General features: G+C 40.8%; 1 protein-coding gene across 1 annotated transcript; it reads left to right on the forward strand.

The window, feature by feature from the left end:
• Positions 1-6: 6 nt before the first annotated feature.
• LOC123967092 (probable bifunctional methylenetetrahydrofolate dehydrogenase/cyclohydrolase 2) lies at positions 7-10,597 on the forward strand (the record flags this gene model as incomplete). Its single annotated transcript, XM_046043117.1, has 5 exons — positions 7-115; positions 499-651; positions 2,658-2,765; positions 7,608-7,700; positions 10,472-10,597. Coding segments are annotated over 5 exons (589 nt in total), but the record flags the coding sequence as incomplete, so codon positions are not given.
• Positions 10,598-11,803: the final 1,206 nt, after the last annotated feature.

Here is an 11,803-nt window from a genome sequence, read left to right on the forward strand (position 1 = left end):
AGTGACACAGTGGTGCGGCCTAGCTCGGTCTCCCAGGAGGAATTGCTGGAGCTGATTGACAAGATGAACCGTGACTGGAGGGTCAGCGGCCTGTTGGTGCAGCTGCCACTTCCCGGTAAACACAGGAGGCGCAGCTGCACATCAGATTTTCTTCACATGACATCAAAGTTAAATAAATTAGTTGCTCTGTGCAGTTACATTTTCACTACAGTGATTGGTAGTTTTTTCTTAACGTGAAAAAAAAACATGCTATATGAAAATTGGAACAAGGTGGCTCGTAGTTAAATAAGTACATTTCCATTATTGTTAAAGCTTTCTTTGTTTCTTACACTTGATTTTTTAAGTTGATTGACAATATTGAAAACATCCACATATTGTATATTTAGAACTGCATGTAGTCCCACTGTATGATATGGTGGTCAACAATTAGCCGTTATGTTCCGCACCTTATTATATGTAATATCATTGAGTATCTGTCCTACTCCCTTCCCTGTTCAGATCACATCAATGAGCGAGCGGTATGTAATGCCATCGCTCCAGAGAAGGATGTGGATGGCTTCCATATTGTGAATATCGGTAAGCTGTGTCTGGACCAGAGATCCATGGTGCCTGCCACACCTGCAGCTGTTTGGGAGATCATCAAACGAGCAGGTAAACCACAAAAACCTCTGTTTTGTAACCTGGTTTTCATAGTGTTTGTCTGTTCTTTTTTTTTACTTTGCCGCAAAAAAATAATCCCATAGCGGACAATGAAGAACTATTAAACTGAATGATGTTGAATATTGAAACCTGTTAATTTAGTCTTTATCATTACTTTATTGTATTATTAATTTTATTTGTATCAATCTTAATATTACTTAATAAAAACACATTTACAGTAAATTGCTTTCCTTTACTGCAATTGTGCTCTGTAACTCACACTGTGTTCATATGCTCTTCACCACACCTCAGTTTGTTTGATCTTCAATTACAACATTTTAATAAGTCAATTCTGGACTCAAAGTGAGGAGCTGCTTTGTCTTTTTATGTCTGGCCCACGAGATGGCGCCTAACAATCATTTTCCCACTTGCACTTAAAATCTGTGGAAATGCGCTGGAAGACTCATTCAACTTCGCTACCAAGTCTGTCAATTAAGAACTTTGGCTAAATGTGCTATGTCAACTGTATGTAAGCAGGGAAATGTAGTGTGTTGGCTCTTTATCACAAACTAGTCAAACAAACTATACTTTCTGAAAGAAACTTGTTAAGAGAGACATTTGTATGCTGTGTGGTGATTTAATGCAGGATTTAGTTTCTGACTGCTCTGAGATGCCATGCAAGAAATAAAAAGGGTTACAGGTATAATAAATAAAAGTTCCAATACTGTATGGACAATTGGCTCCCATGTGAAGTGTGGGGGAAGCACTTACTCTTGAAACCCAGTAGAGAGCGTTGTTGTTCATGCACAAAGAGAGTTCAACCTTCAGTCAAACTCCACTGCTGGTTAGTTCAGCTTTGGTAACTGTTGTTGCCAAGAGGCCTCTTCAATAAATCAGGGATAAAGATTCTGTGAGAGTGTGAGAGGGCAATGCTTTGATGCTGTGTTTAATATGATCAATGATAGTATTGATGATACGTGTCCTCTGTGGAGGAATGAGGGAGCCTGATGGCTGTTTCCACTATCAGTTACTATCTATCAGCAAGCAGAGAATATTTGCAATACCCACGTGAGACTTGTTTAAGCAGCTTGGGATTCTTTCTGTTGTCCCTTAAGAATGTGTTGAGGATAGTAGTGTGAATCTCTCTCTCTCTCTCTCTCTCTCTCTCTCTCTCTCTCAGTCCCACTGCTGGGCTTTTTGGGCAGGGAGGAGTAGAGGCAGTGTTGACCATCAGGTTGAGATAGTTTGAGATGTTCTTTCCAGTAAAGCAAGTCCTGCACTGTAATCTACTTGTCCATCTGAATGCTCGGCTGTTACAAAGACTCCAGGCAGTATGTTTAGTAATTGAATGATTTACGGGTTTATCGAGTCCCAAAGATTACATATCCTACCACACCTGAAAAATGTTTTAAACCATTTAACCATGAAGATGCCGGGCTAAATAAAGGCTTGTAATGTACCCTATCTCCTTGCAATACCTAAGATTGCTTGAAGAATGTTTTTGAAGAATACCAGCTTTTTTCCGTCTTCAACAGCCTTTTAAGGTTACTTGGATTTCTCAATTTTAAATTAAGTCAACAAGTTGATTGGGGAAGGTGAGAAATAATACTGTCATTACACAGATAATTCATGCATAAAACATAAAGAACTGACTAAAGATGTAAATAAATGAATCCACATAGAACGTTTCATAGACTGTGTTTGTTAATTGACAACACAACTGGAAAACATCCATACATTTAACATAAACCTTATCAGCAAACGGAGGTAACAGGTCTGATAAACACATACCTGTCCTCCTATTATCATTCACCTTAATGGCTTTGGTGTCGGCTGGTAATAGATGTAGTAACTGTCAAAGACATTGTGGTGCATCCCCTCTCCACACGACCGTGTGTTCAGTCGTTTTGTGCTTATCACACAATTTTGCTGCTTGCATATTTTTGTCTCACCTCAGCAACACATTCACTCATTCATAACGTGTTGAAAATTTACCCATGAAAAATGTGTTTGTGTAGGTATTGAGACAGTGGGAAAGAATGTGCTGGTCGCTGGTCGCTCCAAAAATGTTGGAATGCCCATCGCAATGTTGCTGCACACTGATCGCAACCATGAACGCCCCGGTGGTAAGTGTGTGTGTGTCTGTGTGTTTCAGATGAGTCAGAATTGTAATATAATTGCTGTGCTGCTGATATTGGCCAATTACATTGCACCATCTTGGCTTTCCCTGAAAGATATTTGATGGTTAAAGCTTTTGTCAGGACTAGCTGCTGCTCACTTTTTTAATCAGGCGTTAAATGCTGATGCACATCCTGCCGGAAGAGTTTAAAGGGGGAAAAAAAAACAGGGAGTGTGAATGAAAGGTTCAAACAGGCTGAGACTTTTGGCATTGTGCACCACCTACAGATAGATCAAATGTCCTTATAAGGGTGTAGGAAGAAGGGAGAGGATTTGGAAAGGCATTGTGTGGAATTTTCTGTTTAGATGAAGCAACAAGATATGTTTGACCTGTCAAAAGTATATCACTATAACAAATCAACTACATAACTTGTTAATAAGCCAGCTCTAAAGGTGCTGGTGAGGAGATTTTGTTACTGTGCTGCCAGGCTAGCTGTTTCTAAATCTATTCCTTTAAGAATACAGAATATGAAATGTGCATACGCATGGATTAAAGTGCTGGGTGTTATAATCTTTTGGAAGGTCGTCACCTAAAAGTGATCTTTGCACCTTCATCGGACATAAAGGTAATTTGACAGAAACATAGCTGCTGTCCCCCGCTGTCCATCACTAAGAGGGCTGTGTCATGGGTTGCTTTGCTGGTGAAATTGTAGACCCAGTCTATGGTGGTCTTATCCAGATTGAGTATGTAATGTAATGTAATCATTAACATTACGATTGTTATCATTAACACTACTTTAAATATCTGTACCATTTTTCATTTAGTCTATACCAACATCACCTTTACTGTCTGTACCTCTGTGTGTGTATATTGTGTAGGCTGCCTCCCTCCCCTCTCTCTCCTTCCATCCCTCTCTTTTTCTCTCTGTTCCTCTCCTGCTCTCTCTCTCTCTCTCTCTCTCTCTCTCCCCCTCCTTCACCCCAACCGGTCGAGGCAGATGGCCGCCCACCCTGAGCCATGGTTCTGCTCGAGGTTTCTGCCTCTTAAAAGGAAGTTTTTTCCTTGACTCTGTCGCCTAGTGCTGCTCTTGGTGGGAACTGTTGGGCTTCTGTAAATAGCATCATATGAGTATGAGAGTATGGTCTAGACCTGCTCTTTTATGAAAAGCGCTGTGAGATAACTGTTGTTGTGATTTGGCGCTATATAAATAAAATTTAATTGAATTGAATTAATGCTTCTGATACATGCCATTCAACATTATAACAAACCAGAACACCCCTTTGAGTTACCACAACACGTCTGTCAGAGAATAAAAAGGAAGAGATTGTTGGAAAACTATTGATCTGCCCTTCTCAGGCTTCACATAGACTAGTGAATGTAATAAATAACTTCTTTTGTGTTTTAACAAAACAAGATCAGAAAAACAATAGGTTAATTGAAATACCAATAATAAATAGCAAAGGCAATAGAAGAAACAAACACACATAAAAATAAAATTATACCAGCAAAGTCAACCCAAATCAAAAGCCAAGTAAATAGATTTGTCTATAACGTCTTTTAAAACATGCCAGCAGGAGGAGTTTGCTGTTCTAAGATCCAAGGAGAGGGTGCCATAAAAACAGAAAGCAGCCTCACCAGATTTCCACTTTAGGAACTTGTCAAAGAAAGGCAGCAGAACAGGCTGAAAAGGCTGAGAATTCTTCCGAAAAGCTCTTGTTCTTGACATAAATTGTAAGGCAGCTGCTGATATATATTAGGGTGCTAGATTATTTTAGGCTTTGTAATTAAGTATAGGGACTTTAAAATCAATTGTATTTTAGGATTTAAAGGAACGTAACGAAAATCCTTAACCCAAACAAACCCTTTCTTTTAGATGTTTAAAAACCTTAGGCTTGAACTGTTAAAGCTTATAAGCTTGTACACACAGAGTATCCAGGGGTATTTTGCTATTATTTGCAAAGCCAACTGTCAACACACCAAGTTTACTTAGATAACCTTCCATTGTGTGTTTTATTGACCTGGAAACTAAGCAAGTGAAAGCATGTCAGACCCAGATACATCTTAAAAGATGTAGAACTTGTATTTTTAACATAGCCGAAGTAGAATTTTGTGCATTACTATTCCTTGAAATACAAGGCTGTCAAAAGTGCACCAACATAAGCCATGAAGCTAAAAACAAGCACCTGGTCCAATTTTATGAAAATTTGGGTCAGGTCTCTTCTTTTTTTCTCTCTTCCATACACACGCTCCCTTTAGGTATGTGACCTTTAGGCTTGATGTGCTGCGACTTGCCTTTCTTTTGATTTCCAACTCTTTCTCAGCTTCCTATAGATGCCCTCCCACTGCAATCTCACACCTGTACTCCTGCTGGCACTGTCATTACCCCACCACCACCTGCCACAAAGTGTGCTGGAGGATGCAGCACTGTTTTGAAGTTTTGAAGAGAATTTCAGGCTCAAGTCTAACATAGTTAACACAATTATAATAGACAGGCTATAATAAAAAATATATTTAGAGTGTGTGCACACAAATTATATATATAATCATTTCTCTTTTTCTTATCTTTGGCTAGTCCATAGTTCTATTGAGCTATGCAGGTTCTCTAGATTTTATGTGGTTGTGAGAAATCCTCATCTGAAACTTGTTCATGTCAACTCAGTTCAATCGGGGTGGAATTTTGTTTTGCTCGCAGCACTAACAAATTACATACTTTGAACAAAAGCTGCTTGCTTCTACTTTTACAAGCTTGTAAAAACTCTGACTGACTTTTCTTTTATACACTACGGAACACTTCTCTGACTATTTACTGCTGAGTGAACTAAGTGTGATCAATCAGTCACTGAAACCTCCTTAGAAGAGGCAGACAGATAAATGAAATAAAACAAAAACAAATAAAAACAGTAAGATTGGATTAACTTTCTTGTCAATAATTGTGAAAATGAAAACAATGGCAGGCCAGGAACACCTGTGTATGAAAAAAATGCAGTTATAGCAAATTACCAAGATGCAACATGTTCTAAAAGGTTTAAATGTTACATTATTATAATAATAACCTAAATTATAATTTCAACGTTTTGTTTTAAATAAATAGCTGCTTGGTCCTGGCACTTTAAAACAGTAAATGGCAGTAAATGAAGTAGCAGCTGAAAATTCAAAATGGCAGCCCAATTAGCTTCATTCCAGCAGAAATGCTGAAAGCTTTGGATATGGAGGGGATATCTTGGATGACTAGCCCAAGGAGTAGCAAACCAGGGTGATTGTTCCCTTGTTCCACCAGGGCTGCTCTTTGTCACCAATCCTGTTTGTGATATTCATGAACAGGGTATCGAGGCGGGGGGTTGGGTTGCGGTTCGGTGGGCTGTGGATCTCACCGCTGCTTTTTGCAGATGATGTGGTCCTCTTGGCATCAATCAGTCTGTAACCTTCAGCACTCCCTGGATCTGTTTGCTTGAATGGGGATCAGCACCTCTAAATCTGAGGCCATGGTTCTCAGCAGGAAACCGATGAAGTGCTCACTCTGGGTAGGGAATAAGTCCTTACCCCAAGTGAGGGAGTTCAAGTACCTCGGGTCTTGTTCGCGAACGAGGGGACAATGGAGTGGGAGATGGCTGGAGAATCGGAGCAGCAGGGGCAGAATTGCATTCGCTCTACCGCACTGTTGTGACGAAAAGAGAGCTGAGCCGGAACAATACCGGTCAATTTTCGTTACTACCCTAACCTATGGTCATGAAGGCTGGGTCATGACCGAAAGAAATAAGTTGTGGGTACAAGCGGCCGAAATGGGTTTTCTCAGGAGGGTGGCTGATGTCTCCCTTAGAGATGATGTGAGAAGCTAAGTCATCCATGAGGAACTGCTGCCCCCGAGCCCGAACCCCAGATAAGCGGTTGAGGATGGATGGATGAGACTTTTTGTGTGATATGGTGCCTCAGCTCCCCCCCCCCCCCCCCCCCCCCCCCGAGTAAATGTTATATTTCATGATTTTTCAAGAGTTTGTTATAACGTTAGCAGGGGCAGTCTGTATTTTAGGAAAGGTAGGCCTCAGGAAATTTTTTTCAGGATAAAGTGTCAGCAGAGGGACAGCAAGTTCTAACACCTTTCATACTGTAGTAATGTCTGAGTTAGGGTTGGGCAATATCTGCAAAATTTCCATCGGACGATGTCTACAATGAAACATCGGGATGGACGATGTCATCGGGTGCGCAGGAGGCAGCAGTCATCTCTTGTGTTCTCGCGCAGACTTCACTCGGTAAAACAAAAAAAAGGTAGACTATTAACGCGCGGACCAGATAAAGCAGTAGGGAACATGTTGATTTCAGTTGTTTGATTGGCTACGTCATTAATAAGCTGATGTGCGGCTCACCTGCTGCCGTGACAACGGATCACAGGAGGAAATATACGGAAAAAAGACGAGTTACATACTACTGATGGAGAAAATGGAGTAGAGGGGGGCGAGAGAGACAGAGAGAGGCGGGGCAAGCCGGGGTGTTTTTCCTGACATGTGTGAGGAAGAGTGGGAAGAAGAGAATTCAGAGGCAGGTGCAAAGTATAGGCTACTTAAAAACAATGATAAGAATGTTGGTGGGCATTAAAACCTGCTTTCACAGGATGGTATAATGTGAAAAATTGAGATTTTTTTTGCTGGGGGGGCAGGGGTGCACGATGGCCCAACCCTAGTCTGAGTAACATTTCTGTTGAGTTTTTAATATATAATTTTTGACTGTTTTAAGCACCAGATATCTCAAAACAGTATCACATAAAACCTAAATAATGTGCAGAGCTCATTACCTCTTGAGGTAGGTGAGATTTTTCTTTTTCTGAATTGACTCCCAATGTCCTGTTTCCTCTCAGGTGATGCCACGGTGACCATTGCCCACAGATGTACACCGAAGGAACAACTGAAGGAGATAACTCGCCTGGCTGACATCATTATTGCAGCTGCAGGTAATTACACCCCAGACACCATCACCATTTTCTCTCATGTATATATAATGTTACAATATTGGATGTTTATATTAAATGTGGATAAAGTTTCAAATAAAGAGGTAAGCGTATGCAAAAGTAATCCCTCAGAGCAGAAAGGTCAGGCTTCATACTGCTCTGAATACTAGGTGTAGTGGTCCCACTTAAAGCCACTGAGGGTTGCATAGACAGGCATCTAATTGAGGCACTCGCCCAGCCACCATAGCCCACTCCAGTGTGATACGATATAATGTTGTTTGCACTTGCCCTTTTGTTTGAATATTTATTGTTCATCGATGATGGTCTTCAGGTAAATACAATAATCCATACTGCCATCCATTGAATGTTACACAGTTTCATACAACACTTGTACGGAGACGCCATTCGTAGCGTGCCAGAGCGAAGCGGTCAAAAAACTATAAGTGCTCCCCTCCGTCCAGCAACACCTGTCACCTGTGCAAAGATTCCTACTTAAATTACCTTTGACCCAAAACAGACAGGAGCCACCTACTGGCCCACTAGAGTACCGTACCCAACACAAAAATCCCATAAATGGCTCTTACACATAGACTGTATATAAAAAGCTCTCACACTAGGTTTCCAACATTTTGTTCTACTTTCCTACCTAGCTCACGCCAGCTAGGCAGTGGTGTCCTTATACAGCCATCTGCTCGTGATCTGCTGCAGAGCTGCTCAGTCTGTCTCAGTTATTCTGCTCGTAGCACTTTCTCGAGCAGCACTAAAGCTAAGTGTGCTCTGCTCAGCACTACTCTTCAGGTTTTTGGGACTTGAGAAAGTGCTTTTCGGTTGTGAAAGAAAGTGAGTTAGTTTCTTGATAGACAGATGGCCTTACTTGTTGCTAAAGTAACCGCTAACTACTGCTAATGGTAGCTGTTGTTAGCTAGTTAGGTCAGTTAGCTCAGTTAGCCATGCAGCTAGAGGCCCGTCTGTTTGGAAATTCCATAAAATGTGATCCAGTTTCACTAAAATCTGTGAAAGTTCTAAATTATGTGTGTTTTTGTACAGTAATCAGTGAGGCTCCGAGCAGATCGGCCAGGCCAATACATCAGCCCCCAGAAACACTCTGCTCTGGCGGCGTCCACCGGTTTTCCCAAATAATCAAATTCAGCGCCCCATATCACTGTTTTCCAAGTTAAAACTGTCATTTCCCTCGAGCACACTGCCAAGAGAATGAGGCAATGCATGCTCACTGCACTGGGTGTATCGAGAGAATGAAGAATAAATTAATCAACTAGTCATTTTATTGCAATTTGTATTGATCAATAATGTTATCGGTAGTTGGTTTGGGGTTTTATATAGTTAATCTGTAATATTGTATTACTGTTAAAATCTGACAAGTACACAACAATTTTGAATAGAGTCGATTAAGTAAATATAAACTATTTTTGAATCAGATTGTTGCCTTTTTGATTTGTTTCAAAAACTAATTTCTTTTATTTTCACGCAAGGTTGCAGTGTCTGTACACTCTCTAACAGGGCCCCAGAGCCCAGCAATGTCCATTAAATTTGTCTGTTGTTTTGTAAGCACAACTACTGTAGAGATATTGATGCACTTGGTCACTGCACAATCAAATGGAAACTTACACACAGTCTAAGTAATAACTTTATCGTTCATCTTTGTTTTCACTTTTGAATAACTGGACATTGTTTAACTGGAGAGTTTAAAATGTTTGAGCCAGCATCAGATGCCATTTCGTTATTTTGAAACAGGGAATTACGTGGCATGATGACGTAACATGCAAGAACAATTGTGAAAGTGCTCACTAGCCCTCACTTGATGTGATCTCGCCTGAAGTTTCGGTATAGTTACCTTTGACTCTGCTCCAACTGCTGTCACAGCTTTTCTGAAAAACAGTAGTGATCTGTGGCAGCTGGAATGTGAGACAGTCAGTCAATGTGGGGCAGAAGTATCAGTCCAAAGTCTCCAAATTAACTTTATATGCCTCAGGCGGTTTATAGTGCCTTTCCCTGATGACTAAACGCAGCTCTCTGTCTAGGGCATCTCATTTTCTTTTCATCCACCGACATTTGGAAATCAGTTATACTGTGCTGTATGATTATGTGGACCCCAGCGTACAACTATCAAAAACTGTTTTCATAGGAGGCTGAGGTATCAACTTATTCTCCTATGCTGCCTTTTAAGTCTGAAGCGAAGTGGTAATTGTCATGGTATTCTACTAGTGATTAAAAGGAGATGAAAAGCATCGCTACAGATAGGAAAAGAAAACTCTCCATTCAGCCATTCAGTGGCTGATATGAACTCTATGGAACCAGCAGAAATGTTTATCTCCATTCTGATGTGGGTTGTGGGTTATGTAGTGTCTGCAGATGAACTTTAATGTCTGGTTGTCTGAGTCGAGTCAACATGTTCAGCATGAGCAGCCGAACAGTTTGATTAATTGTAACTTTGGTATTTGCAGCACTAAATCACATTGTCAAGGTCCTGCTTTATTGCCTGGTCTTGAGATGCTGTGTTGAAGAAGGACCCTGTGGCAAAGTCTCATCTCAAAGATCTAAATAATTTCAGATGATCTTTAGCTCCCAAGGTGCACATTAAATTCATTTGTGTTTAATCACGTTACCACAACACTTGGGGCCAGGTAGTTCTCCAGGAATAATGCTCACAATGCACAAACAGAGGGGGAGGGGAAATCATTTTCTCGGAACAATTAACAAAGCTTTAAATTAGTATCTTCTGTAACTGTAAACCCCTCCTTGGTTTCTGTGCACAGGTGTTCCTTGCCTGATTACAGCAGACATGGTGAAAGAGGGTGCAGCAGTCATCGACGTAGGCATCAACCGGATACAGGACCCGAAAACTGGAAAACTCAGACTCATCGGTGACGTGGACTTTGAGGGTAAATAAACAAAAAGTTAATTAGAAATTCTTCAGACAGGAACGTTTCTGTGAAACTGTGTTGCGAATAAAGTGAACAAAGCTGCAGCTTTCAGTAAAAAAAAAGGTTTAAAACATTCTGTCCTGTAGTCTAATACCACTTGTACCTCAAGAGGCGATAGTCTGACAGTAAAGCTCGGGCCTACCCCCACACAGTTTCAACTGGGAGATGTTTACGAGCGGCGAGTTCTATTCGTTACACAGGCTCTCTTAGCTCATTTAGTCTAATATATAAACAAAATAAACGCATAAAAAGAAAAGAAATGAATTTATTTCTACAAAACTGGTGTATCATGTTAGATTTCCTTAATGTAGCTTTTTGTGTCTGTGAAAATATCCACTCTCACCACAGTGCTAATAGGATTAACACACTACAAGTTTATTAACACAGACAAATAAATATACAGTGAGGAAAATAAGTATTTGAACACCCTGCTATTTTGCAAGTTCTCCCACTTAGAAATCATGGAGGGACCTGAAATTGTCATCGTAGGTGCATGTCCACTGTGAGAGACATAATCCAAAAAAAAAAAAAATCCAGAAATCACAATATATGATTTTTTAACTATTTATTTGTATGATACAGCTGCAAATAAGTATTTGAACGCCTGAGAAAATCAATGTTAATATTTGGTACAGTAGCCTTTGTTTGCAATTACAGAGGTCAAACGTTTCCTGTAGTTTTTCACCAGGTTTGCACACACTGCAGGAGGGATTTTGGCCCACTCCTCCACACAGATCTTCTCTAGATCAGTCAGGTTTCTGGGCTGTCGCTGAGAAACACGGAGTTTGAGCTCCCTCCAAAGATTCTCTATTGGGTTTAGGTCTGGAGACTGGCTAGGCCACACCAGAACCTTGATATGCTTCTTACAGAGCCACTCCTTGGTTATCCTGGCTGTGTGCCTCGGGTCATTGTCATGTTGGAAGACCCGGCCTCGACCCATCTTCAATGCTCTAACTGAGGGAAGGAGGTTGTTCCCCAAAATCTCGCAATACATGGCCCCGGTCATCCTCTCCTTAATACAGTGCAGTCGCCCTGTCCCATGTGCAGAAAAACACCCCCAAAGCATGATGCTACCACCCCCATGCTTCACAGTAGGGATGGTGTTCTTGGGATGGTACTCATCATTCTTCTTCCTCCAAACACGGTTAGTGGAATTATGACCAA

Source organism: Micropterus dolomieu, unplaced genomic scaffold (genome assembly GCF_021292245.1).
Source record: "Micropterus dolomieu isolate WLL.071019.BEF.003 ecotype Adirondacks unplaced genomic scaffold, ASM2129224v1 scaffold_15, whole genome shotgun sequence".
Taxonomy (NCBI): Eukaryota; Metazoa; Chordata; class Actinopteri; order Centrarchiformes; family Centrarchidae; genus Micropterus; species Micropterus dolomieu.